The sequence below is a fragment of the Ylistrum balloti genome, unplaced genomic scaffold, assembly GCF_031769215.1.
Source record: "Ylistrum balloti isolate Yb309-2 unplaced genomic scaffold, AGI_CSIRO_Ybal_v1 Utg371384, whole genome shotgun sequence".
Lineage (NCBI taxonomy): Eukaryota > Metazoa > Mollusca > Bivalvia > Pectinida > Pectinidae > Ylistrum > Ylistrum balloti.
Window position 1 is genome coordinate 154,673 of NW_026782729.1, and position 26,542 is coordinate 181,214.

General features: G+C 34.4%; 1 protein-coding gene across 3 annotated transcripts; it reads left to right on the forward strand.

Moving 5' to 3' along the window:
• The first annotated feature begins 3,216 nt into the window (after positions 1 to 3,216).
• Positions 3,217 to 25,919, forward strand: LOC132562240 (aftiphilin-like). 3 transcript variants are annotated; one of them, XM_060226975.1, is made up of 9 exons: positions 3,217 to 3,271; positions 6,322 to 8,712; positions 9,156 to 9,286; positions 9,683 to 9,815; positions 10,654 to 10,806; positions 13,280 to 13,337; positions 13,676 to 13,696; positions 17,319 to 17,387; positions 21,753 to 25,919. In XM_060226975.1, the coding sequence occupies exons 2-9, from the start codon at positions 6,397 to 6,399 to the stop codon at positions 21,977 to 21,979; spliced, it is 3,108 nt and encodes a 1,035-aa protein (XP_060082958.1). In that variant the 5' UTR covers positions 3,217 to 3,271; positions 6,322 to 6,396; the 3' UTR covers positions 21,980 to 25,919. The 3 variants fall into 3 exon arrangements, with proteins under 3 accessions (XP_060082958.1, XP_060082959.1, XP_060082960.1); XM_060226976.1 differs by lacking the exon at positions 13,676 to 13,696; XM_060226977.1 differs by lacking the exons at positions 13,280 to 13,337; positions 13,676 to 13,696 and having other exon boundaries at positions 21,753 to 21,837.
• Positions 25,920 to 26,542: the final 623 nt, after the last annotated feature.

The window sequence follows — 26,542 nt, forward strand, 5'->3', positions numbered from 1 at the left end:
ACCGTATGGTTTGTGGTTATACATTATCCATGAACCTCATCAATTGTCTGTTCCCAGGACCTTACTATCCTGGGACCAGGATTTATTCGATACAAGATACTTTTACATACCTACATGGTGCAGTGGAAAATGATTCTTTATATACATGTAACCGGTAAATTTCTCTACGCTGACCTGGTCATCACTTTACCAGTTAGTTATCACAGCTGAGTTAAGGAAACATTCAGAATAGAGCAATATATTTACTGCCTATCTTAAACACTTATAAACAGTATCACTGATATCTGATATGTTATATTTCTTGACCCGATGGAAAGAACCCCCCCCCCCCCCATTCAAATTTGGGATATCGTCAATTCTATCAGTACCTTAAATGAATTTGTTTGTACACAAAAACCTCAATGAGCGCGACAGGAACTATAAAATTATATTGTAGAATTAAGATTCAAGTGATGTCATTTATTCGTATGGATCGCATCACTTGTTGCTTTTGAATATGTGATATCACAATTTCTCATAAGGGAAATGTCTACCAGAATGGCAAACTCCACATGTGGTTCTCTCAAGTTTTATACCACCGAACCACACGTGTAGGGTTAGGCACGACACAGTTAACATCTTTTATAAAACATGACATTATGTACTCCAGTTTTTATTTCTTTTTTTCTATTTCAACGATTTGGAGTATTCAATTTTTCCCGCCTGCCCGCGATAGCCATCAGTATAGGATGGGTAGTTTAAACTTTTTAATATTCAGATGAACGCATCCTTGTACACATCAAGGGTAACACACATATGGTTGGGTGGGGCGGGGGACATACTCGAGTTGCCTTCGCGAGATCTCTGTAATATTTCGTTAGAGTTTAATGGCTGAATGGTGAACATATCTGTCTGTTACAATGGCGGCCGGGAAAAGTGTCTTCATTTTCCTGTTATTGACGTTTGTTATAGATGTGTGTATTGTTTTACAACGTGTATATTCGGTAGATAACCTTTACAGATGAAAAATATTGATTTTCTTTCATTTTAAAATTGTCTGAAGGCTTTTCAAACTTGAAGCACATGCCACGTGACCCAACCGCACAACACTGAACACTTTAGAGACTATTTTTGAAACATAACACTATACCTTAACGTAAAACTCTGACTAGATATTATTGTCAGCCACAAGGACTCGACATACGTGGGAGTATAATCCATACAGGGATTGAATTTCTAAGTACGTTTCACTCATTGTTTCCTACAATACATTGTGATAGTCCGCCACTCCCTGACTCGCATTGTATGGACGTGTACTGATCTAAAGATATATATAAATATATATACAAGACTTGGAATTTCTTTATTAGAGAACTTAATTGTATTATATCAATATACCCAAGACTTTAAAACTATAAATGGTAGTGTAATTCACGTAGTAAAGAGCTGATCATCTTCAGGTTTACGGGAATTGTCTCGGACGTCCGGAATTTCCCTCGGTCAATTGCATTTCTGACATCATTATTCAATTGGTGTGTGTGTTGTGTGTGTGTGTGTGAGAGAGAGAGAGAGAGAGAGAGAGAGATGCAGTGGATGAAATACGCAGGCTATCCCCGCCCCGTATGTTGTTCAGCGAGGTAGCCACCAGCTACAAGGAAACCTACTAGCCCGCCTCGAAATGACTCGACGTTGACGGGCGGAAAACCTAGCATATCCAGGCGTCCTCGTTACTATGTACAACATCATATTACAATTTTATTGTTTTCAGATTACACTCCAACTGCCTGGTAATTGTAAGCTTGTGAACCGTTCCGCCGGTTTAATGTCTTACATTTACATGTGTTACAGTCAACCCTTTTATTTACTGTGGGAGACACCGACCGATATATATCATATGCTGACGTTCGCGGTATAGAGTTACTTAGTCTACATACTTATAGATTAACTGATCAATATTTAATATCCGTAGTCGGTACGAAATAAGCTAACGTATAGTAACAGTAATAGCTGAACGTGTCAGTTAGTCTATCAACTCATATTAAACTCATTCAAGCTTAATTGTTGTGTCCGTAAATAAGAATCCGCCGATGTCCTTATCCACCTAAGCCCATATTCCAGTGAACAGTTTACCAGGAATGTAAATATTTGTGTTCAGTTCTGACCAGAGCCGTCAATGTCGGTCAGATAGGGGCAATGGTACTCGGGATTACCAACATTCAATCATAATATTACAGGAAGTTCATATTTTAAGTCCGCATGTCTATATGTCGCCCACTTTAGGCCTAGTTATTGCACCCACACGACTTTTATGGGACATATGCAAAATTACCCTTTTGGGTACATGTGTAAACAAATATAGGGTCTGGAAATATAGCTGAGGATATTCTTTATCACTATGCCCGTTTTGATGATAAAAGCGTAATGTCCTGTATTTGCCTTTCTCACACAGAAAAAAAGTGATTAAGTACATAGAAATACTAAAAGCATGCATACATAATACCCGAATATACTATGTATTTGACATTTAATATGCGAGAACTTTCGATTGAAAAAGCTATTGCTATGCAATCCCAAATCACGAAAGATTTTATTTTCATTTCCGCAGAATGTTACGGTTTGCTGTTATTTAATTATTTGTCCATTTCTTTCGTTTATTGTACCACGGGCTTACATCACATATCATACACCAACATATGCATACATGTTTCTGTTCTAGGATGCATTACATATGGAAGCACACATCATTTCCGATCTTCCCGATATCTTCATACTCGGTGCATTGATATTTATATTGATTTGAGGAATAAAAATGGAAAGAAAAAAGAAAGAAAACTGTATGTTTGCATTTTACCACGTGGTGAATCGACAAAAATATCGAGAGGAAACTTCGTATAATCGTTTGGGTAGGATCACGACACAGGTGACGTGAAGTCCGAACTCACAGGAAACGACGTTATGACGTTTCTCTTAAACAGTGTCTGTTCCCCGTCATTTGTTGAAACTGGCGTGAAAGAGCTATAACAAACTAACAGCAAAAATGATAGAACAACGTTAGCTTTTTATTTAAGCAAAAATCCAGAAATTGCGTGTGCGATACGACCCAAATCATATAATTGTGGAAAAAATCTATAATCGGCAAACTCCGTCCAAGACGGCACAGTAAACTAAATTTTATAGTAAAGGGGAGGTAACTTTAAAATACTAAAACCGGAAGTAATTAAAGGGAACTCTGGGAAATGTTCCACTATGGCAGCTGTTTTGTGTCGTGTTCAGTTGACATCCAAAGAGCCAGGTAAATAACGATCACTGAATGATAAATGTGTGGTCAGCATTTCAACTCTTCATATACTAACATCAGTTACACATGTTTGTATTAATTTTATGATGGTGTTGTTTATAAATTCATCATCGACTATGACCCACCCCCTTCATTCCTCTGATTTCTGTCGGTCGTTTGATTTGACATATTATGATCGGAAGACAAGAGGATGCAGCTGTCAAGCACGGGAATTCGTACTTAGACGGTTATGGATACAGCTTGAACCATATTAACGTGTGTCGATATAAGATTAGACTGAGCAAGAGTTAAATGCATCAAATGAACATTCTGTCCGAAATATTTAGACATGTACACATGGCACTCATTCATGTTCGTTTTTGTTGCTATAAACGTATGCATATTAAGTAAGTGAATCAGACATGTGAATTAGGCGGCCTTAGTAGTCATGCAAACATGTAAACCTACTGTAGACATTAATGATCTTATCAGATGAATGCCTTACGTACTACATATAGACTGAAAAACAGCCTGCCACTTGTTGGGTTCAAACTAGTGACCCACCGGGCGCTAGTCATATGCTCTACTGCTTGACTAAACAGAAATTCCTATTAACCAAGTCTCAACTCCAAAGACAACAACAACCCAGGTTCAATATATACAATGAAGCATATCATTCTTCTGTAGCTTCTACCCTTGGAGTGGTCAATGGCACCAAATCTGTAATAGGAAAGAGTAATAGAAAACACCCTGGCCCTGGTGGGGTTCAAATTAGCATCCCTTTGGTCTCTAGTCACACGCTCCACTAATGGGAAATTCCCACAAATCAAGACTAGTAACTCGACCTGTACTCTGAACAACTACCCTATTACTGTCTGAACAGTATAATCCACTCCTTTCAACACTATAAAGTTTTCTCTATTTCATGAGCAGCTAAAGCCATTTTGTGTTGCCGTTAATCCCTGAGAAGTGTAGTGCACCAAATGTGATGTCATTTACATGGTTTTCTTTATAAGCCAACATTAACACAAACACAGTAACAAAAAAATCATTTTGATGAAGAATGGTAAGTTACTCTATATCAGTAAATACAATGTAATAATATTTTCATTCATGTTTGATTAGCTAGAAGTAGTATATGATTTCCTACAAAAAGGTCATATGAATTGGCAGTGCAGAAGACGCTGGTAAAACATTCAAGCTTATTGACTGGCTGTGTTTATCCAAAGCTCCAGTCTCTTTTACACTGCTTTTCCCAAAGATAAGGGCCCATGAAAATTTTACATGTGGAATTTCATATATATGCAATCAATACAATTTACTCCATGAAACTACAAAAAATCCAATTATTTGACAATGGGGTAATAGTTTTATAATTTTCAGCTTTTTGATTCCAGTTCATACATGGTGTAATCCATCACCAAAAGACTAGAATTTCAAAAATAAATTAACATGCAAGTCCTACACCCTGGAGAATTCTAATGGGACTCATAGAATTCTTGGAAATACTTAGATTTTACATTGTGGGACTTTTTAGCAATAATGTTGAAAAAGATTGATCACTGAAATTTTGGTCTGTATTTCATGCAAGGGTGTATCATGTTTCTGTTCTTATATTGTCGGGTAGTAGAGTCGATGTCCTGTAATTGTCAGTGAGGGTGAAAATGTCTATTGTCTTTGTCTCATCCATGGTAGGACATCATAATGAACAAAAGAAAGCTGCCAGCATTTTCACTTCTTCAGGGATAGAATTTACTGATATGATTTCCTAAAGAAGCTCAACACAGTGGACAAAACAGGTGGACAGACTGCCCTTTTAAAAAAATATAGAACCCACAATCACCCAGTTTTGATTGATTCTCCTGATTCGTGTTTCTATTATGTAAACTGCATGGTTATTTAAAAGGCTTAAAAGTACATCAGCTATGAATTGTACAAATCTATGAACTTTCTGTATAGACAGAAAATAATAAACAGTGCTAAGGGACTATTTCAGATATTTTTATGGAATGAAGAAGGTAACATATTTTTTGTCACCCCAGACCTTTGTGAAACCAAAATCATAAACAATGATAAGGAACTAGATAAGATGGATATAAAATTATCAAAAACAGAGCCCAGGAATAGAAACTAAACTTTTCTTTAATTTCAGCTAGGACTAGTTATATAATTACCAATGACCTAAGTTATTACTCCGTGTGAAATGCTTTTGTGGTAGATATTAATTGTGGCTCAGTGCATGTTTGCAAGCATCTGTCTGTCCGTTTGAAGGCTTTTCTGGGCCATAACTTCAAAACTGTTCTACTAAACTTCACAAAATTTGCTGTATATATCAGGTAAGTTAACAAAAAATTCAGTTACCATGGAAAGAGATAATTGTCCAACAAATTTCAGTTTTCATTACCAGTGCTCTGAAACAGTTTCAAGATAATTGCTCAAAACTTTTTATTTTACACTTATTAAGCTAGAAGTATCTTTTGCTATGGGGAAGTCCTCCATTTAAGTACTTTTTCAGTAACCATGGAAACAAATAGGCCAAATCACAAAGTTAAGTTTTTTCAGACCAGTTCTCTTAAACCATTCAAGGTAATTACCCAGTAATATTGATTTATAAATGATTGTGTGTCCTTCTTTTAAACAGTGGGGCACAAAAGGATAATGTCACGCTTTGCGTTATTTTGTTTGTCATCAGCTTTGAATTTTAAAAATTATACATGTATATATTGAATCAATATGATTTACATACTATGAATATATTCAGAATACTCCTGTCCAACAAATTGCTCAAAAATACATTATATTGCACATAAGCTGCTCAACGAGAACATATTGCTTTTGTTTATTGTCTCTTACTGTTCAGGTTTTATTTTTCAATTTTTGTCATCAGAATTTAGGACAATTCTTTATATCCAATCACATGTAATTACAACTATACATGACTAGGCAATAGCTTATTCAACTAGTCCAGTGAACTAATAAGAAAATTTTGTTTGTGTCTATCCTTGTAGATTGTAAATGAAACCACTGTGAAACTACTGTTAATGATTTGTTACATTTTGTTGCAGATACACGGTACTGGAAAACATAAGCATTATGTGAGTGTTTCTGGTCATATTGAGTTTTTGTGACAGACAACCCAGATGTCAAACTTTATCCCCATGGTGTCATCCTCGCCTCCTCCTTTAGAAGATGGGGGAGGGTTCAATGACTGGGATGATGAAGATGATGACTTTGGGACATTTGCAACTGCCACAATTGGAAATGATTTCCAATCCTTTTCTGACCAATCTTCAGCTGATCAATGGAATAACATTCCTAATATGCCATCACCTCCAAATTGTGATTTTGGAAAATTTGCTGATTTCAGCAACTTTTCCAGTGACTCAAAGGTGGAAAGTATACAAAATGGTGACGTCACAACAGATGCAGTGAATAACAGTACAATCAGTATCGATTCCAAAGAGGGAGACAATGAAGATGATAATTCCCTAAAATCAAGTGGTATGAAGTTATCATTAAGAACAGCGAATGATTTTGTAAATAATGACATCATTCAAGAGAATGTGGTAATGTCCTGTGATGATAGTGAACAGCAGATGAAAATGCACAAAAGTCAGTCAGGTAATCTAGACAGCATCAGTAGTGTGATATCTGCAGGGGACTCGGGACTTTGTAGCACTGACATATCACCTGTCCCTCAATCTGATGATAATGTCGAACCAGAAGACAAGAGTCAGGAATCAGACCTGGATGACTTTGGAGATTTTCACTCAGAGTCTTCTGTTGGTAAAGAGGCATCAAGAGGCAGTATAGAAAACATGGCAGTGATAGAGGAATGGAAAGAAAATGTGACCAACAAGGGAAATGTAGATGACAAATACCAAAGCAGTTCAAATTCTGATGACCAGGTATCAAATAGGATAGGATCTGAAAGTGTCAATGACCAAGAAATCAGAACTAGTCAAATAAGGGAAGACAATATGTGTGGTTCTGTATCAGAACAGAGAGCACATGAACATGAGTCTCCCTTAAGTAACATGAACCAGAACACATGTACCTCATTTTCTGATACCTCCAAAGATGACCATTCCACTGAAGAAAAATTGACCATGGATCCAACTACAGAAGGGACACCACTGGATGCTAGTCAGATAACAATGGAGACTTTTGTAACAGATCAACAGCCGGATGTGAACATAAAGAGGGAGTATGGCATGTTAGGTGAAAACTCCGAAACAGAGAAAACAGACATTGTAAAGGATACATGTGTTCAAGAAGAGGTTATTCTAGAGAGTCAACAGAATTGTGTGCATATGATTTCAGATGAAATGGGTGGAGAGCACTGTCATAATAAAATTGACAGTGACAGTAGTGATGTTGAAAGGACAGATAACTCTAATAAGGAAGAGACATGGGTAGGTGAGAACAAAGAATCAACAGAAATAACAGTGAAACATTCAGATGCCCCAGTATGTGGTGATGCTGAGCTCAGTGAAACATTCCATAAAGTGGATGACAATGAAATTAATTGTGAATCCACTGAACAGTCACAAGAGATGAAAGATTCTGGATTTGTTTTAACAGATTTGAGTTCGTCAGAAGAAGAGAGCTGTGAGAAGAAAGACAAGACTGATGCCAAATTAGAGGAAAACTGTGATATTTCTAAGAAAAATGAGGATGATAATGAAAAATGCAATGTGATTGACAATGAAGATTTTTGTGAGAATTCTGTTTCTTCAGAAAATGAAGATTTACAGATGTTAAAGAATGTCCACCCTAAGCAAGAACTTTCTCAGATTTCAGATGACGAGTTTGATGACTTTGCTGACTTCAATTCAGCTTCTCAATTCAGTGTACCAGATTGTAGTGCGAACAAGTCCGGCAATATTCCTGTAGCTAATTTGTCACCACCATTTGTTGAGAACAAATCAGCTACTCTGGACATCAACAATGAAGATGATGAAGAATTTGATGATTTTGCAGATTTTCATAGCAGTAAACCTGTCGAATTAGATAAGCCTGTATCTGAGTCGTTACCACAGACAATTTCAAATGGTAATGAAAAATCTGGTTCAGATTTAAACTCAGGAAACTGTGACAATGATGTTGATGATGATTTTGATAGTTTTGCAGACTTTAATTCACATTTTTCTTCTGAATCCAGTAAAAATGATTCAGGCACCAGTGCAGTACTAACAGATAAGACTAAATCAGGTTCAGTTAGCTTTGATGCATTTCCATCAGCATCTGCTGCTGAAGGTGATCATGAGGATGAAGATGATTGGGCAACATTCCAAACTCCACCTACACCTGACCAGGTGGGTGCTGGCAGTAATGAAGATGACGACTTTGGGGATTTCGAGGACTTTGAGCATGCAAGGAAACCCAGGGGCTTCTCAAATAGCAGTGTTGAGGACTCTTCTGCACTTAAACAGCCAAAACCAGCAGTGACAAAGGTATTTGATTATCACAGAACTGAAATGTTCTTTATACTGGTAATTTAGTTGTCAACTTGTGTAGTGTTTAGGACAGATGTGAATGAACGGAAATGAACATGTGCATATTTATTAGGGTGTATGTTGTTACAATGCATGTAGTATATGCATTGTAATACAAAGTATAACACTATATTGTGCTCATTTCCTGTATATAAGGTTTTCTGATAATTGAGAACAAAAAAGAATCAGTTCCCTGTCCTAATATCACCTTTTATCTAGTAAATTGGGCTGCTATTGTCATAATAATCTTGCCACGTATATTTTTGCTGTATTTTGCTGTGACAGAAAAAAGATTTACTTTAATAATGTTGAAGCAATTTTATTCGTTGTAGTGAACTTTTTTATTTCTGGAAATCCGTAAAATTAATGATGCATCTATATTTCTGATCCAAATGTTACAGCCAATGGTTAAGCGCTCTTCAGGTGAAGTGATCACATCATGTTTCCCGGAATCATGTGTGAATGACCAGGATAATAAGACACCTCTTCTTCTAGACGACTGTTGTCATGGAAATGTCAGTCCAGAGGACAAGTAAGACTAGCTAGATCTAGCATTACTTTTTTTTTGTAAACTTTTAACATTACAGGTCTATATTTTTGTTTCATTACTTTTAACAATTCACATTTTATGAAAATACATGGTCTGGTTAGATTTAAACAAGATGAAAATATGATCACTTACAGATTTGTATAATAGCTATATATATGTATTGATATACAGTTCACATAACTTGTAAGGAGTTAAGTATCTTGTTGATTTAGTTGAAAAGCACACTATGAAAAGCATGAATTTAAATTGTAACAGCATTATAACTATGGTTAGATGACAGACTGTTTTGAGGACAGATTGTGTTTTGATGACAGTCATTCTCTCAGGCTCCTGTTACTGCTATAAATAATACAAATAACACACTGAAATTATTATTAGGTCGGCGACTGGACCACAGCTATGGGCCAAGCTAAAGTCTCCTAATAGCACCATACAACTGTCAAAGCTGTGGTCAGAATCTCACAGCAATAGCAAACTGTTTACAACCCTACGCATTGACACACGCAATATTGTAAGTATTCCACCACTAAAATAGAAGGCTATGGTAAGGTTTTGTTTGCTATAACAGTGCTCTTTATTAACATTACAATATATTTACATATTAATTGCCCTATTTATAGGTGTGAACTTGTCAGAGAACAATCCACTGAAAAGACAGAGAGCTTGCACAGCGACAATTTTTTGGTTGATACCAGTTGTTTTCAGAATTTTAGCACAATGGAATTTTTCCCATAGAAAGAATTCAAAAATTCAAGTTTTAAGTCTTTCTGTATTTATGCCATTTTTCGTCTCTGAATATATGTAGGAGGATGGATCTTTTCTGAATTGTATTTTACAGGTACAATAATGTAATTGTCAGATTTTGGTAACTGTGTTGTAGTTTAACGTCGATGATTATAAATGTCTGTCACTGCTGATATTGGCATAGGTAGACAAAAGAATGGAGATATAATGACAGGTTTTCAAGTTGATTATTGTTATTGGTAAAGAACAGGTATATTATGTATGTATCGAAACAAATGAAATAATTTTGAATGAATTTCAATACCTCAAAACAATCAGTAAACTGGGCCCATTTAAACCTTAGGCAATTGATCAAACTAAATGTCTTTAAACTTGTACTTCTCTTACTAATGTAATGTTATGTAAAAACCTCATAACATCAGATGTAATAAAGTACAAGGGAATACACAAAAATAACATGTTGGAAAATGTAAATAATTGACAATTGGGTTTTTTTTGCCATTGTCTCTTTTTCACAATTTATTAAGCTGCAGTTTGTATCACTAATGATGAAATAAACATATATTTGACCAAATACTATTTTGAAGTATCAGGATTGTTTGTAGCTACTAGGTCATCGCAAGCCATCAGTTCCCATGTATGCCGCCAATCTGACCCTGTTGGAGCCAACCAAGGGCCCCACACCTCCGGCTGAGGGAAAGTCAGATGCCAACAAATTAGTGGACATGTCAAAATCGGATGATAAGCCAGCCAGTCAGGTAAAAAATAGGCACTTGTAGAATAATTACTCCGATTTTTGTTAGGTTGTGCTTTCCTGTTCAAATGGTTCAGCAGCAATATACAGCATAACCTCGCTTCCTATATGTGGAACTGATCGCTTGGTTGCGACCTTGCCCTTATAAATTCCATGTTATTGAAGCTCAGATTTCTCTAACCATTATTCCTCAAATACCCAGCACTCCTTAAAATCATTTTAATCCACATCACTAAAGTGGTCATAGTATTTTCCCACTGTGTTTTTTTTATTATGTGTCACACTTGCTAAAATTAATTTGTCACACATGACTATGTCCATCTTCTGGGTACCAGTTCCAGGTGTTTTTGCAGGCATCTGAGGGGACCGCAGATAACTTCCAGATTAACAGTGGCATAATTACACAGGTTTTCTGCCATCTACTACATAAGATCATTGTTTATTGGGATATTTTGTGTAAATTTGTAATTTAATTGCTGCATAAAAAAGCAACCTTGTTTGAATGGCAGTTTATTTTTATTTCAAAGTTAAAACAAAATTACAAAAGGGTACATGTTTAGCGGTACTGATGAAATAATTGATAACATAATGTACACTAACAACATGGAATCATCATTTTATTATCATTTGAAATTTTTTAAATAAGGTGATGCAGAAGTATTCATTAATCTGACAAACATGGTATCTGCATTTTCATTTTGCTGTGAATGAAAAATCAACACATTTCTCTTCAGTAAAATTGAAATTGAAAATTAGTCCAAAATTCAACACAATTATGAATTGGAGTGGTCAAAGAATGGAGTATTACCATTCATGGATAATGGCTACTGGACAGTCTGTGACTAACCTCTAATTACTTGATTACCAAATATTCCTCAAATATTGACATAGTTCCATGGACTTGGACGAAATGGGATTTCTTTGTATTGTGTATTTATATTTGTGTTGATATTACTTCACACTTATTTTTGATCACTTAACTTATTTTTGTTAATATTTGAAATGGAATGCATGAGTGAGGTTTAGTGGTACAAACATATATACATTAGGTTTACAAAGATAAGAAAACACTTGCATTGGAGTCATCAGAAGTTTCAAATGATTATAATTCAATGTAGGAGAGTTTTTCTGTAAAAGTTTATATTTTTACGGTGTAACAAGATATGTCTATCAATTATAGTTTGATGTTGATGAAATAATCCACGATTATTATATACAAAATGTGTATAATTTATACGTTTTATACACTTACCATATATACTTATGCATTGTGTTGATTGCTGATCCGTAACTACTTTGTTTAATGTACCTGTCACCTCTGTCTGTGAGATATTATACCTTCCACTCACGTAACTGTATCCTGGCCATCATGTCTGGTGGCGCGTCACTTGCACAATGTTGTCATCATCAACCACTTTCTCTCTCTCTTTCTCTGTGTTTGTGAATGTGTTGTCTTGACTAAATTAAGTGTACCAATGTCTTTTTCTCAATCTTATTTAACACACAGAAAACTCATGCAACACATACAAACTTCATAACAAAACTATATATACATGTAGAATGATTGTATTGGCAGTAGGGGACAGTTTCCATAAGGCAATTAATACACTCTTTGTATTAAAATATTCAAATCCACATTTTACTTTCTATGTAGATGCTTTTGATTTTTAGTGCTGAAGTCCTTTTTCATTTTCTATCCTGTCTCACATCAGTGTGTTTGATAAAAAACATGATATTTACCCATCAGTTATTACACATGTAGGAATGGAGGTAACTCCAAGCAAAATTACAGTCAGCCTCCTTAAAAGTGAAGCATTCTGTGTTTTATGCATGTAGCGGTGTCTGGTGGTATAATTGGTAGTAGTTTAGACTTGTCCCATGTTGCATGCTGGTCATTTACGGAATTGGTGCTAGGTTTTGTTTGTATTAATCTGTCTAGTTTTCATTTAGGCATTTATATCGATAGTGCTATTATGATACTATAACTTATTTTAAAAAGAACTTGAAATATATAAAAACCTAATAATGATTACCATTATTTTGATTTTTTACCAGCTTCTTTACTTCATGCAAGCGGTAATTGATAGATTATAAATGCTGTAGGCTTCCACATGTTTTTCTCCTGAAAAGTATTTTTGCGCTTCACTTGACTCTGACATATAACAATCAAGAATAGTAGAACCTTCTGTTTTCTATGGTAGCAAAACCGCCAGTGATGTCAGTTGAGTTTATGGTTTTCTTTGTTTGATTAACTCCTGTAGACCAGAATAACCAAAGAAATAAAAAATGTTCTATATTCTCATCAAAGGCATGTAAAAATGAAAGTTGTGGATTGTATGCAGGGAGGAGGTATATTATAGATTTTATACGGGGAGGAGGTGGTGATGAAGGTGGGTACACTGTGGTATGGGTCAACTAACTCGATAGGTTAAAGCTGTTTATGTATGCTAGCTGATATTGTACCGTGATCATTTCAGGATCTCCCGCCTGTACAGTTTGATTGGAGCAATAGTGGGCTTACTAACCCCCTGGAAGGTAAGTACATCGGTACTGCCTCCATAGTCTACCCATGGTTCTGTGTGCATGGCCTGGCAGGTGTACTTTTGGTGACAGTCTTTTGTCTAAACAGTATGGTTTTTAAGAAGTATACCATTGTTAAATACTTGGCTGGTTTATATTACCTGATTTTTACCTTCCCCATTTTACCTTTAATGTTGTGACAATCATAATAATAAGTTATTACCATTTGTTTACATGTTTGAGTTCTATATTACATATAATATATCAACATTTACATTTCACATAAACATGTATGAAATTACACACATGCTATACAACCCAGTAATTACTTGTTTTATATAATAATCATTTAGATAGGAGAAAATCAAATACTGGTAAGATAATCAGTGTCGTGTCAGATCTAGGTTTGGTACACACGTCTGCACAGATATGTACAATCATGAATGGCTATTATATTGTTAACTAACATCAATTTATTCATACACACATGCATATCAATTGTATCGTAAACAATTAGTTTATGCATGAGGTGTAATGTAATGTTGTGTTACAAGGCAGTTGATATAGAGAGTGCTTCAAGATTTATACTAACTACTAGCAATGCTATCCAAGCAAGCACTTGTCTTACAAGACCTTAATGATATTTCCTGATACTTACCCCTGAAATGTCTATTTACTTCCTGTGTAATGTAACAGCTTTTTAACATATTTACCAATAGTGTAGTGAAGAATTGTTCTGAATCAAAGATCACTTAGTTGAAAACATTCCTTTTATGTTCAATTTACAATAGCTTGATATGGATGTATTAATAGATTTCATATACAACATACATGCAGGGAATAATACTGGATTTATTTTGTATAAAGGAAGAAAACAGTTTCAATTCTAGCAACACTGTAAATATAATTTTATTTGACTATCATAAACATTCTTCTTGTGTGAACTTTTCCTATATACTGAAGGGCCGATTTATATATACATAAATGGTGTAAAGCCTATATCTAGTTACACACTACATCAAACATCACAGCATGCTACTAGGTCTCTGTTAAATTTACAGGCAGTGATCACGACATCGCAGCAGAAATTGGTACATGTATATGCTTATCCTCTATTGCATTTCTTCTCTGCTTGTCTGTCGTCACCATCTCCTCTTTTTCCTTTATCACACGGCCCAGGTCCTTTGCAGGTTGTTCAAGCACTGTAGTCAAATTTCAAAAAATGTACCAGGTCACATTTTTCTTAAATAACTAGATCATATTCTTACTGACAATATTTTCCTTCAGTTTCCAAAAATTAAAAATTCCTGCAAAATATATTTTATGAATTTTATGTTAAGCCTGATTATGATATACGCAGAAACTATGTCTACCCTGCTAGCAAACCTGACAAATAGTACCTTCTTTATATCACTGTGATGCCTCTGTCATTCGTGGTCATTCTGGACTGGGTGTTGATCTTTTGCTGTTAATTACAAAATACATTGATAGTGAAAGATTTTTAGGATAGTGAGATGTCAGTCAGTGTATTTACACATACACATTGTAAAATGGAAGTGATGGAAAATTTTGTGTAAATATAAAGAGGACTTGTCATTTGCAAAGAGATATAAAGAGAGCAGCAGATGAAAACTTTCCAATTAAAAAATCAAGAGTTTAGAGGTTATATGGGTGGTTGTTGGAGGAATTTGACAGAAGCATTGCTAACATCATCACTAAAACTTTGATTTTTCCATCCTGTCATGGCATCTTAACTTTATCACTAACCTTTCTGTCTTTTCTGCAACAGCCTCTATCTTCACTAGTATGTACTACCATCTGTTGTGCTAATTTTACATGACAAAAATTTAATTTGGTCCAACGTTTTGAGTAAATACCAATCCTTTAACGTACGTGTATTCTTATATTGTTGTAATATAAACATCATTGTATTTAATTTGTTCAGAGTATCATTATCAACCAATAATTCAAATGTATGAAGTGAGATATTTAAAATCTGTTGTAATATCTGCAAAGAATGTTTCTTATTTGCTGTTTTTTGTCCTTTTTTAGTATTTAGTAAATATATCATTAAACAAAAGATTTTTGAAATAACTAATACAGCTTACAGTGTCTTGATCCAAGTACAAGAAAATAATATCAATATGCTAGTCATCGTCCATTACAGACGAGGGCTTAGAACTTTTGTCTACCTTATACTGCATATTCCGCTGACTGAAAATGATAAATATTGTCAGAAAATGTATGCAAAGAGCCATACCAAATGTTGTAACCTTGTAATCATAAGACATGCACAAGATCATCTTCAGAATGTGAGACTATGATAATTAGAGCACTTATAGTCTTTAGATATGTGCACATTTAGAGAGAATAATAGGGTATGTTTCTATGCTCTCAACATGTAAGCTATACATAGATGTAGTCAAGTTTTATGTCTTCATTGTATCAACATACACCTACATAAGATCACTACCAACAATAATGGGATATAATGGGAAAAGTATTAGAGATAAACAGGTAGACAACATGGTAATTCCACTGGTAGTGGATATTTATTATCTATTGTTTCCTACTGGTGACAAATGTAAAAATGATAAATGATCATAATTTGAATTTATATCACATAGAATGATTTCAATCTATTAATTATAATAGGGAATTTTCATCTGATCAAATTACAAATGCCTAGTAAAATTCATATCATCCTTTTTATTTAGTGTTTATTTAACAGTAGAATCACTATGTAAAGAAGGGGATTTGTCTGTTATTACCATCATGACAATGAGATGGAGGAAAGTTGAACTACAGTGTACATTAACTGGTACACAGTGTTGACTCAGAGAGATCGGTTTTACAAAAAACACTGATGGAGTCCGAGGAAATTAAAGTGTGGACATATTTGTTTACTTTCGCATCTAAAACCCTGACAACACTTGATGTCTTAAATCTTAATCCTAATATATTTTATATTGTGGAAATCAGTAACAGTGTGTCTATTTTGGACCAATATGCTACGTCATAGTGGGAGGCTTTATTTATATGTATTTTGTATATGATCAAACCTTGTAATTATAAACATCAAGTTGAAGACAAAAATTCTTTATGATAATTTAATCAATTTGAACATTTTGCTTGTAAATTAGCTTGGTTTTTAATAGAACAAAGTTTGATATACAAAATGAACGTACTTGACATGATATGCACATTTATCCTGCAGCTACTAACAAACTAAGGTATTGGACAACATACAACCAAGCAAATAGCAATTTAAAAATTCTGTAACATACTGGATGGCCACACTGTTGATCAACAATCAAATCCTCCTCTTTCTGTGTCAATGTCAGTTAATATATTACAATATGAGTTCAAGTAGAAAGAGTTTTGCACTGAGTGAGAAATGCATAAATTTAGAAAATGTACAAAACCAAAATTAACGTTGTTGATATTTTTTTTGAAAGCTTTGTTTAAAATGCAGGATAAATTGAATACATTGTTAATGCAATTTATAAGTTGTATTGTACATACATATTACAATGACCTGTGATAAATCTAAATCACTTTATTTTCTATAAATAATTTAAGTCAGTAGTGAGTTTATTCCTGAGGGAATTGATTTATCCTCATTAAGAGGGATGTGCTAATTACTCAGGTTGGGATTCTTCCTCATGAAATTAATAGATTTACGAAAGTAGAGGAGTGGACTTATAACTCAGGTTGGAATTATTCCTGAAGGAATTTATTAATCTTCAGAAAGAGGAATTGACCTGTTGTTAAGGTTGTGATTATTCCTAACAGAATTTGGTTGCTCCTAAAAAAGAATGATGTACTTAGGACGAAAGATGAGTTTACTTGGGGTTGAATGGATTGAATCACAAACAATGGTGTTGTTGCTAGATAAAGGTTTATCACAGGTTGTAAACATACAAACCTAACACACAGTTTGGCCTGCTGGGATTGGTGTGGTACCACTAACACAAATGTAATCTGTTCTTACAGCCAACAGTAAAAGCCTTGAATTGGATTTTTTAGTTGTCAAAGAAACAGAAGCGGTGGCGAAGATGGGAGGTAAGAAATGTGTACAATGTGTCATACTAAGATATTTAACCCATCATGTATAACTAACACATCATCAGTTAGCGGGTGGTATAGTGAGTGGAAGATAAGTGTTGTATATACACTAATACTGATATTAAATGACTGTAATTATCACTTGAAATACTGGTAAATTGTTCAGAAATTTACCCCAGTATATGACTTGTCTATTCCTATTAACAGTTAACTGTTATTGGCAGTAACACTGTAAATCTATTGCAATATGATCACTATTCTATTGCTTTCTGTTGTAAGATTTATCTCCACTCACCTCAGTAAGATGCTTGCTTCAAGTAAACATATAGTTTTATAGCTACTGCTGAAATTTCCTTTGTAAATTCAGAATAATTCCATGCTATAGGATTCTTGTACATGTTTCTATATAACTACCTGATATATTTCTTTAGTAGGGATGCTGAACTAACATCCTAGTGATAGTGCTGTATAAATGCTTGACCATCTGTTACGACTTTACATATAGTTATGTAGACCTATCTTATGTTTTGTCTTGGTGTTTGCTGTGATGAAGGGTCAATGCTATGTGTAGGATGCTATTTTTTATATGTTTTATTGATTTCTTGCTTACCTCTAGGGCAGGTTTTTTTATACACCTTACATGGGTGTAAATATCAGATAAAAGTACTTTGTAGATTTTGATGAAACTGCAAACTGTTCTGCCTGGTACAGTGCAGTTATTAAAAATATGCAAAAAATTGCAGCATTCTTGGTAAAAATTAGAGGAACAATAGAACTTCACTCATTTGTTCTTTGCATGATGTTACCATGAAAACTTGAATTTCAAGGTCATGTTCTATAAGCAAAGGTCACTGTCACTACTGTTATAAACTTAACAAAAGTCACATATGTTGCTTGCACAAGAAAAAGTACTTACCTGGTTTTGGTGAAACTTCACTGGTTTTTGTGTAACTTCATAGAAATGGTCATTTTATCAAGTTCTCAAGCAGCTTCACACTTAAAGATCATGAAATGTCACTGTTGCTGTTTACAAGATAGATTTCTAGTCAGCAGCTTAATTAGGTCAGTTCTACTGATGATAGATAATGTGTTATGAAAAACCTGACTGAAGATTTTTGCCCAAGTGTCATTGTTCTGAATAAATGAAAGTGAAAATATTTTTCATTACATCTAGTTGAGAGTACTTTATAAAATTTTGATGAAAATAGATATTGATGAAACTACATAGTCATTCCTTAAATGAAGCTCATCAAAATCTTATTGATGATATTTGTTACAGGATATCAGTTTTGAAAACTTTTCAGCAATTTTTATGGCATTTCTATTATGCACTGTTTGTGGAGGGATGGGATATACTTTTTTTAATTTCAAGCAGATAAAATTATACTGATCAATCTTAAGAAGTATTTTGATTCGGTCAGTTTCTTTGAAGTCTGCTAAGAAAATACCATTGTAGCCAGCTCTTCTTTACAATTTAATCCATGTCTTTTTCATTAAATAGATTGAGTGTATTTGATGTATAAGTTAAAAAGCATTTAAATAAAAAATTTCTACCATAGTAAATACTGATCACCCACTTAATTATTTACCTTCAGATATTTGTTCTTTTCTTACCTTCTTTTTTATTAAAAACGAGAGCATTAGTATATTCATAAATAAATCGGCAATCTGTACACTTATGATTAGAGCTTATATTAACGGTACATGTTTGTACATTGTTTACCTAACCTACCTTGTATGAAATAACCAACTTGTGAATCCCTGTATCTTTTCCAAACAACAGATGAGTGGGATTGGGGTAAGAACCATTTTGCGAGGTTTCTACATGTACATGTATTTGGTGACACTTATCGTTTGGATGTTTTTGTTTCAGTTTTTCATTGTGGTTTTTCTGGGGAAAACTCATTTTATTTCTGACCCAATATACTTTTAATCTACTACACATGTTTGAAGCTAAAATAAGTATAGTGTGATTTGTGCACATGTAAGGCCAATGGGCAAAATACTGGCCTGCATGCTTTTTTTATCTATATATGATATACATATAATTAAATTGATTGATTTTCCTTGTGGAAATTGCTTGATAACTTTTTCTTGCTGTAATTCTGGTAAGGTGCTAGATTTGATGTGGATAAAGTTACTAATTATTGTTGTAACATTTGACTGAACACTCTCTGTTGTTTAAGTCTGTGTACACATACCTATACTTCCAAAAACAAAGTTTTTCCTTCATGTTGTAAAAATGGCAAGTCATTTATCAAGGTAGTAAACTTGTAGACAGAAGCAAAGGAAAATAGAAGACAGTTCCCTTCAGTCACCTCTATATTGTATGTTGCAGTCATTTTGAGTGCTCTGTGATTTATCTGGAAATAAGCCCCTACCTTGTAAAAAACAAACTCTCTTATATCCTTTGATGTTCCAAGTACTAGAAGTACTAGTACCTGACAATTACAAGGGTTGACAAATCCTGCTGTAATCACCTCTATACAGAGAAACTGACAACTACAAGGGTTGACAAACCATATTCTAACCACCTCTATATAGAGAATATAACAACTACAAGGACTGACAAACCATATTCTAACCCCCTCTATATAGAGAATATGACAACTACAAGGACTGACAAACCATATTCTAACCCCCTCTATATAGAGAATATAACAACTACAAGGGTTGACAAACCATATTCTAACCACCTCTATATAGAGAATATGACAACTACAAGGACTGACAAACCATATTCTAACCCCCTCTATATAGAGAATATAACAACTACAAGGGTTGACAAACCATATTCTAACCCCCTCTATATAGAGAATATAACAACTACAAGGGTTGACAAACCATATTCTAACCCCCTCTATATAGAGAATATAACAACTACAAGGGTTGACAAACCATATTCTAACCCCCTCTATATAGAGAATATAACAACTACAAGGACTGACAAACCATATTCTAACACCCTCTATATAGAGAATATAACAACTACAAGGGTTGACAAACCATATTCTAACCCCCTCTGTATAGAGAATATAACAACTTCAAAACCGGACAAATTGTGTTGTACCTACCACTTTACAGAGAAACTGACATCTACAAGGGTTGTCAAATCATGCTGTAATCACCTCTATAGAGAGAAACTGACATCTACAAGGGTTGTCAAATCATGCTGTAATCACCTCAATACTGAGAAACAGAAAACTACCAGGGTTGACTTGCAGTGGGTGATTTTGTGTCGCAGCATGTTAAGCACGCTAATCATTGGGATGAACCTTGTAATGTTGTGATTAATGTGTTTTAAGTAACCATGGAATTAAAGCTTTTAATTAAAATGTATTTTATGTCCAAGGCACCTCAATAGATATGTATATTAGAAATTTTCATAAAAACCAGTTGAAATGGTAGGCTATGGTATACTGTAAAATCATATGTTTTTGTGAGGCAGAATTTTCTTGGGTTTAAAAAACACTTGATTTTATAGATAGATATAATTCAATAAATTTTATTTAAACAGTTTGTAGACATAAGAACTTCTGGATTAAATGTACAAAAGAAAATAAATTTCTCATGAAAATCAATGATTTTACAGTAATTGGTATCGTGATAAAATCATGTTTCAGCGCAGACTTTTCTGTATGGTTCTCCCTTCCCCCACTTTCAAAACTCGTGTTTATCGTGTCATCTGTGCATGAATCTGTATATCCATCTGCACTTTTTCACTCCACAGATATTAAGATTTGTTCTTTATTTGTCATCATTAAAAAGAACATATATAGTGTATTTTAATTCACTTGCACCAGATATTTAAAAGTTTCAGTTTATACTGCAAAATAACTGATGAAATTACATTGATTATTAGGAAGTATGTGCTGAAAGGTGATTTGTTTTATCTGTATGCATGTACCTACTCCTTCATCCTTTCAGTATATATATATATGATTTGAAACTATTAAAAGTTGCTTATCGTAGGAGGACGCTAGGACTTTATTTTACTGGAATCTAGGATGATAGACATTCTGTACAGCTGTATATTGATCCCAAGCATATGTTGGGTTCATCGGAGGATATTTTTTACAAGATTTTGATAGAAAAAGTACAGTTGGTGTTAGTAGGCTATTTAAATGGTAAATATAGCTGTTACCATAAAAGGACAAACTGGAAATAAAATATTGGAAAAGATCCCTGTTATGACTTTTTGTTCAATGGCATTAATGTATGTAATATAGGGTTCTACAAATGAATGTTGTTGATCCTGAACATCTAAAGTTATCAGTGACTAATATAGTGTATGTTCGATAATCTATTCTTGTTGTATTGTTTTCTCATTCATTTCTCATTAATTTCATGGTCTTGTTGCAGTCTTTGACTCAGAGTTGATGCATGGTCAGCGGGACCCTAAGACAGCCATGCAACCCCTGGAGAACATCCTGGCCAACCTGAAGACCAACTCCACCATGCGACAGGTGCGGCCAGCAGAGAACTTAACCCCAGAAGCAACAAAAGTCATTAGTTCCCTACCAAACCTTTCATTTATGAAGGCAAGAGCTCTCATGTTCCCATTTAAACAGAGCTCAGACGTGGCATGAACATAACAGACATTCCATTGTTTTGATATGGTGAATCTGACCTCGGTCCTGTAGCTCCTCTTCTACAACAACTGTGATGTGACATGACACATATTGCCATATTTCATGGCTTAGATTTCACAAAGACAAACCTGATTCTGCCTAGTGCTATTGTAGCGTCAGAATGTCAATATGATGCTACAGGTTGTACACATGAAAGCTATATAGAGATGTGTATAGCCAGAGTGTTAACTGGCTTACACTTGGTGTAGTAACCCTAATTTAACATGTGTATGGTGTAGTTTATTGTCATGCAAGCATAAACAGATGTCAGGGATAAACAACATGACATCTTTATGCAGTTTTTGTGTTGCTGTTTGAATATTTACAGACTGGAATAGATATTAATTTTCTGCAGGATTACAAACATTTTTCTTTTTACAACACTAATGTGACCACACAGGTTTCTGGATGAGATTGATGTTATATTTTGTTATTGTTTTGATATTTAAAGGATTTTAGTGTTATATCATTGGGCCTTTATGTGTCACACTCCCACTTGAAATCTTCACTACATCGATAGAAACTTCTTACCTGATGCCATGTGTTTTTGTTGTCATGTGAAGAGAACTGTCAGTTTGTAGATTATTTCTGGATTTCTAACGTTTGGAGCACCATCTCCAGTGCATTTTTCACCTGGCATTTAAAAGGCAAAAGGAGGAAATGGAAATCAGAATTCATCAATATATAGAAGTCAACAATATGGATACAATTCTTCCTGAGAGAAAATCTGCTCAGGATTTACTGAAAAAATACAGTTCATAGATACCCTTTTTCCAAAAAAAAAAAAATTCTGTGAACAACTGTGTCGTCCGATGGTAAAGGTGTGGTTGAATGTGAATTGCTTGGTATCCACTTGTTAAGTGATGCATAGATAGAGTTTTAAATCTACAAGTTATTTATAGATAATAGTGTGTTAAAGGGAAGTAATTCTGTACTAACGAGAAATAATTCCATACTAGTCATTGTGAACTTCTAGTTAGTGTTCTATGTTATGGTGACAGGATTTATATTCAGCTGTAAAATCATGCTGCGAGATTATTAGTGTTGTACTTAGAATTTCAGTTAGATAACAGCCCACACATAGCTTACTAGTGTCTGCAGCTGGGGAAGGACATTGCTTCACTAGAAAGGAACTCCACAGCATAGAAACATAGAGATGTTGTGAAAAATTATATATTTTGAACTTATTAATGGTATGTACCTTTGTCAAAATGGTGTCAGTTGTTATAGATCATGTTTTTCTGAAAAGTGTGAGTCTCACTTCCAGTTTTTAGCTCACCTGGCCTTAAGGACTGATGAGCATATGTCCTGGCACATTGTTCGTCATCCGTCAACTTTTTACTAAAAATTGCTACTAGTCATGATCGACTGAACAGATTTTGACTACAGAAGCATCAATGGGGAAAAGGGAACCTAAATTTGGTCAAACACATTCTTGAATGAAGGGGAATCAGTTCTTCTTAACAGGTGGATTTTAGCCTCTTGGAGTGGGGGATGGGGCCCAATAGAGCAAATGTTAGTTCTTAAAAATCCTTCTTTGTGTCTGTTTGACCACAAGGCCAGGACCCAATAGGGAAATGATTTCAGAAGTTATTTGTCATATTTGAAATTCTTCGTTAAATGATTGAATGGCTGAGTTAGCGAGGTAAGTGATGCAGGCCTCTAGTTTGAAATTACCAATCAGAAGTTCATGGGCATTCTCTTGAAAAAGAGGCAAGAAATAAATGTAAAAGTGCATTAAACAAAATAGTTGGAAGATTTTCCAGTTACAATATAACAATGTGATATGGATGGTATCACCTGTCAGATACATTTGTAACTCCACCAGGCACTTGACAAGATTTTCTGAAGTGACCAACAGTTATCTGGGTTTTCTATGTTACTGATTACCTCTGGAATTGATAAGACTAGGAAACCAACGTAACTGTGACCCCACTGACCTTTAGTTGTTAACAACAATTGTGATGCATTCCTGTTCTGAATTTGAAGCCAGGTAAATGAAGAGATCTACTCAATTACAAATATTTTTTTTTTTTTTTTTTTTTGTAAATCTCTGGAACTATCATTTCTTCCAGTTCCACTTTCACTGTGATTTTTGAGAATAATATATTCCAATATTTTCAGTTGTAATGTCAGTGCTACATTTCCAATTAGATTATCTAAACACCAGTATATCTGGATTGGATCCTCTATATAGTATGTTGAGTTTTACAGAACACTTCAGTTCACTTATCGGGAAATTGTACTGTTGTTGACCATACATCACGCTGTATGGACACCCAAAGTACATCAGTTTACAGAGCATCTACAAAGTACAATAAAGTTACGTAGTATTACCTTCCGATTCCTTTTCCGTGCTTTCATTTTATGCAAAGTTACAGGAATTTTGTTATCGCATTACCAAGAATATGTGTCTTGTCTGGTACTTGTATGTCCACAACCTACTCTGGTTAACATAGTTACCCAAGATTGGAACAAGGGCAGTGTTAACGTCCACAATTTGTGTGTACCAGTACTTAAGCATTTGTAGATTACAGGATTTGAATCAGAGAAACTTTTTCAAATGTTGGTCATGTAGATATGTGTTGTAAACATGTTCAACATAGTGTACAGGACATTTTCATACAAACATGGTACAAGATTGATTCCATACGTTTTTCTGTATGGTTAAACATGTTAGAATAAATGTTTTCTGGTATGAAATTCAGCATTTATTATGAATGTACCTGTAGTAACTTTTGTATTGATGATAAAAGAACATGGGTTTTTATTTTTAAACATTATCCTGTGCATATTTTTTGTCATTTATCTCTGAAATGTGTTAACGTTTTTTGATATGCCATGGAAAAATTGTAAAATTTGAAGCAACATATCCCAACGCTGTCAAAATCTCAAAAAAAATGACGACATTTGTCAGGGGTCCATATCAGTGTTATCACAAGCTCATCAGATATTCACTCACAACTCTGTACTTATTTGTGATCAATTTCAATATTATTTATTAAAGTGTAAATATACACAATTATTTACCCTATCCTAATTTAACTTAATTTATTTCTTCTAACGCCAGCTACAGTAACACCTGTATGTAGTAATACTGTTTCTACAATAATAAAACCTTTCTCTAGACCAGCCAGAGGTTATCACTTGAACCCCACTATGTTGGACACAAATGAAGCATGGTTAAGCTGGCAAGTTCTTAGGTACATGTATATATTAGAGTTTTATCCCTTATGCCCTTGTTCATTGTTTTTGAAACCAGAAGTACTTGGGCTCTTCTAAACTTATTTTTTTTCATATTCATGAATCGCCATCATGAGGTAACTAATTCACATTTGATTTCCAAGTTTTCCCTTTACTTCCTACTGTCTATGTTTATTGTCAGATTTAAGGGAACTCGCCTTTTATTAATCTTTAAAAAATTGGCATCATCATCAAATACATCACTAAATTTTTTTCCAACCTTTTCGGAGTTGTGTCCCTTCTCTGTTTTAAATAAGCCTGTGAACCCAGAGTTCCAGTTATGATAGAAAAATTAACTTTTTTATGTAATTTGTGATTTCAAACCATTCCATCCAACTCTTTTTCATTACAATTGACTTTCCTTTCTCTGTATGAAATGGTTTATGTGATTGTAATTGGTGAAGACCAAATAGCCAGGTTTCATTGTAATCAGAATTTTTTTCAGATTGATTGTCATTGTGATAATTTCGACTCTAATATTTGAGATGTGATTAGCATTTCACTTGAACTGTAATATATATAATGTAAAAGTGCAATCAGTAATTGAAAAGAAGACAAATATGTAATAAAACACATTGTAAATATCACGTCTAATTACATGTAAAAGTACAGTCTGTTCATTTGAATGTCCTGATACATAAAGGAAATTACCTTATATCTTGCTTGTTGTTATTATCTGCACACTTCTGTCCTCGTATAACCAACTAAACTGCCTAGGACTCCTGAGATACATGATTGATACTTACTGGGACATTTAACATTATATATACAGTAATTTACTTATACTTGTTAAAAATGTCCAAGTGTTATAAAGTAGCCAAGATAACGCAAAGCATGACATTATCTGCTGTTTAAAGAAAAGAAACACAATAGTTTGTAAATTGTAGCTCAGAAAGTTCACACGAATTTTGTGTTTTTAGCCAACCATCATCAGATGGTGGGGTATTCAAATCACCCTGCCGTCCGTGGTCCGTCCGTCCGTAAACAATTCTTGTTACCGCTATTTCTGGAAAAGTACTGGATGGATCTTTCTCAAATTTCATATGCAGGTTCCCTTTGGTCCCTAGTTGTGCATTGTACCTTTTTTGAACTGATTCGCATTCAAGATGGCCGACAGGTGGCCATCTTGGATTTTGGAAGTAAAAGTTTGTTACCACTATTTCTGGAAAAGTACTGGATGGATCTTTTTGGACTGATCCGAAATCAAGATGGCTGACAGGCAGCCATCTTGGATTTTGAGAGTAAAATCTTGTTACTGCTATATCTGAGGAAGTACTG